General features: G+C 56.6%; 1 protein-coding gene across 1 annotated transcript in view; it reads right to left on the bottom strand.

The window, feature by feature from the left end:
• Positions 1 to 2,101, bottom strand: part of SDK2 (sidekick cell adhesion molecule 2) — a 119,122-nt gene that overhangs the window by 41,942 nt on the left and 75,079 nt on the right. The window contains 2 exon segments of the mRNA XM_008576085.1: positions 86 to 280; positions 1,213 to 1,311. Of these exon segments, the coding sequence (XP_008574307.1) occupies positions 86 to 280; positions 1,213 to 1,311 (294 nt within the window).

The raw sequence follows: 2,101 nt of genomic DNA, 5'->3' as shown, positions 1-2,101 counted from the left end.
AGTGGAGAGGCTCCGAGCACCCGGATCGGCTGGGGGTGCCCCTTGGCCACCTCTCAGGCCTCCCCAGCCCCTTGTGGGCAATCACCTCTCTTCTCGGTGGTCACCACCAAGGCCTCGGCAGCCTCTCCCCAGCCCTTGCGGGTCTGGGCTGTGATGCGGAACAGGTAGACAGACTCTGGCTTGAGGCTGGTGGCTGTGTACTGGCGGGCGCTGGGTGCCAGCACCTCCACGGTGGCAGTGTTAGCTGCGGTGGTGTTGAGCCGGTGTGTGATCTGGTAAGCTGTGGGGAAGGAAGGACATGGAGCACACTGGGAAGCAGGGCAAGCTGTCCCCAGAGCCCCAAGGAAGGGTCATCCTTTCCTCGGTCACAGCAGCGTGTGCACTTAGGCCACCTGGGCTGTGGTTTGTCTGCTTGGAGCCATCTTGGTTAATCTCCAGTCTTTAGCTGGCACTTGGGGAGTGTGGATGGTGGGGGGCATGGATAGGCACTCTTTGCACAGTGTCTGTGAGCCCCATAACAGCCCCAAGTGAGGAAACTGAGGCTCGGAGAGGCCAGACCACCTGCGAGGAAGCAACTGAGCTTCAACACCAGCCTGGGTCATTCCAGTCGAAAGTGCTCACCCCTCCACCCCAGACTCTTGTTTTTGGAGGTGTGGCGTTATCTAGGGCAGGCATTGCATGAGGTCGGGACTGGGAACCACCATTTATTTCAAAGGTGAGGGGCTGAGGCCACAGGGAAAGCAGACGTGCTCAAGTTTATGTAGCTGCTGACTTCAACCCTGGGTATACATGTTGGGGGGACCTGGAATGTGAGATGCAGCTTCTGATCTGCAGCCTCCCTCCCCTATGCCCCAGGCCCTGTCCGCCAGCAGTGAGCTGTGCTAAGCCAGCCAGCATGCCCTTGCCTGGCCACACACAGGAACAGCAGCTGAGGTTTATCAGATGACCAGTGCACTGGGGACAGGAGGCATCTGAAGTCACAGAGCTAGCCAATGGTTTTTAAGGGACCTGAACCCTGACCTTGCCCTCCAGCTGATAATCTTACAGACTGATCCTTCTAGCAGGAGAAATAGAGTCAGATCCTGTTGCTGAGGAGATGTAGACGCTTCCTGGGCCTTCTCTCCCACTTGCTGACAATGAATTTGTCTCTTTGACGTCTTATACTTCCTTCCTCTTCCTGCAGCCAGGGCACGGGAAAGGATGAAGGCTTACCAAGAATGATGCCATTGGGGGCAGCAGGGGGCTGCCAGATCAACCGCACTGATGTGGTCCTCACCTCCGGGAACAGGATGCCCATGGGTGGTCCCGGGACTGGAGGGGACGAAGGAGAAGGGGTTGAGGCTGTGGCCGAGCCCCAGGCTGAGTCCAGCTCCAGCAGAGCAGCCCGGTGGGACAGATGTGGGAAGGGGCCACTCAGCTCTATAAATGTTTGTGGAGTGCTGCTCTGTGCCTGGCACAGTGTGAGGAACCAGGGACATGAAAATGAAATCAGTGAGGTTTCTACCCTCAAAACAGGTGTTATTTGGCAGGGACCCAGGCTCCAGCCTCCTTTGGCTCAGTGTCTATGTACACGCCCCAGGACTGGGCTGCTCTCCAAAACCAGGCAAGTGGGTCTGGACCTTGGTCTGTGCTTTAGAAGGTTCTGCTCTGACTTTCTTCCACCCATGGGGTAGGGTGGCTGTGGGGCAAAGGAAAGACTTGAGCCTGCACCACCCCTCTCTCTAGGCCTCGTTCTGGAGCCCTGGGATCCTGCAACTCCCTGCCAGGCAGCCCCAAACATACTTCCAGTGTCTGCATGGGTCTGTTCCCGAGATTCACCCTCCTGAGGGTAGACTGTGCACCCCCGAGCTCAGAGATGGCCAAGGGATAACTGTGTGGGGGATGTGGCTGGAGAATGTGTGCTGTGGGCCAAAGGAGAGGAAGAGAAGGGGACCGGGCAGGGGATGGGGGTGAGTGGCTGTGAGTGCAGCACAGAATGCCAAGAGGTCTGAGCTTTGTGAACTTGAACTTGGCCTTCCTGGTCATTGTAAGGGTATATTTGTCAAGGCAGGAGAATAGAACATATTTAATTTAACAGTTCATTAGCTTGATTTATAACTTC

Source organism: Galeopterus variegatus, unplaced genomic scaffold (assembly GCF_000696425.1).
Source record: "Galeopterus variegatus unplaced genomic scaffold, G_variegatus-3.0.2 Scaffold1283, whole genome shotgun sequence".
In the NCBI taxonomy this organism is placed as follows: Eukaryota; Metazoa; Chordata; class Mammalia; order Dermoptera; family Cynocephalidae; genus Galeopterus; species Galeopterus variegatus.
Note: the sequence above shows the minus strand (reverse complement) of the source record. Positions and strands in the feature narration are given on the sequence as shown.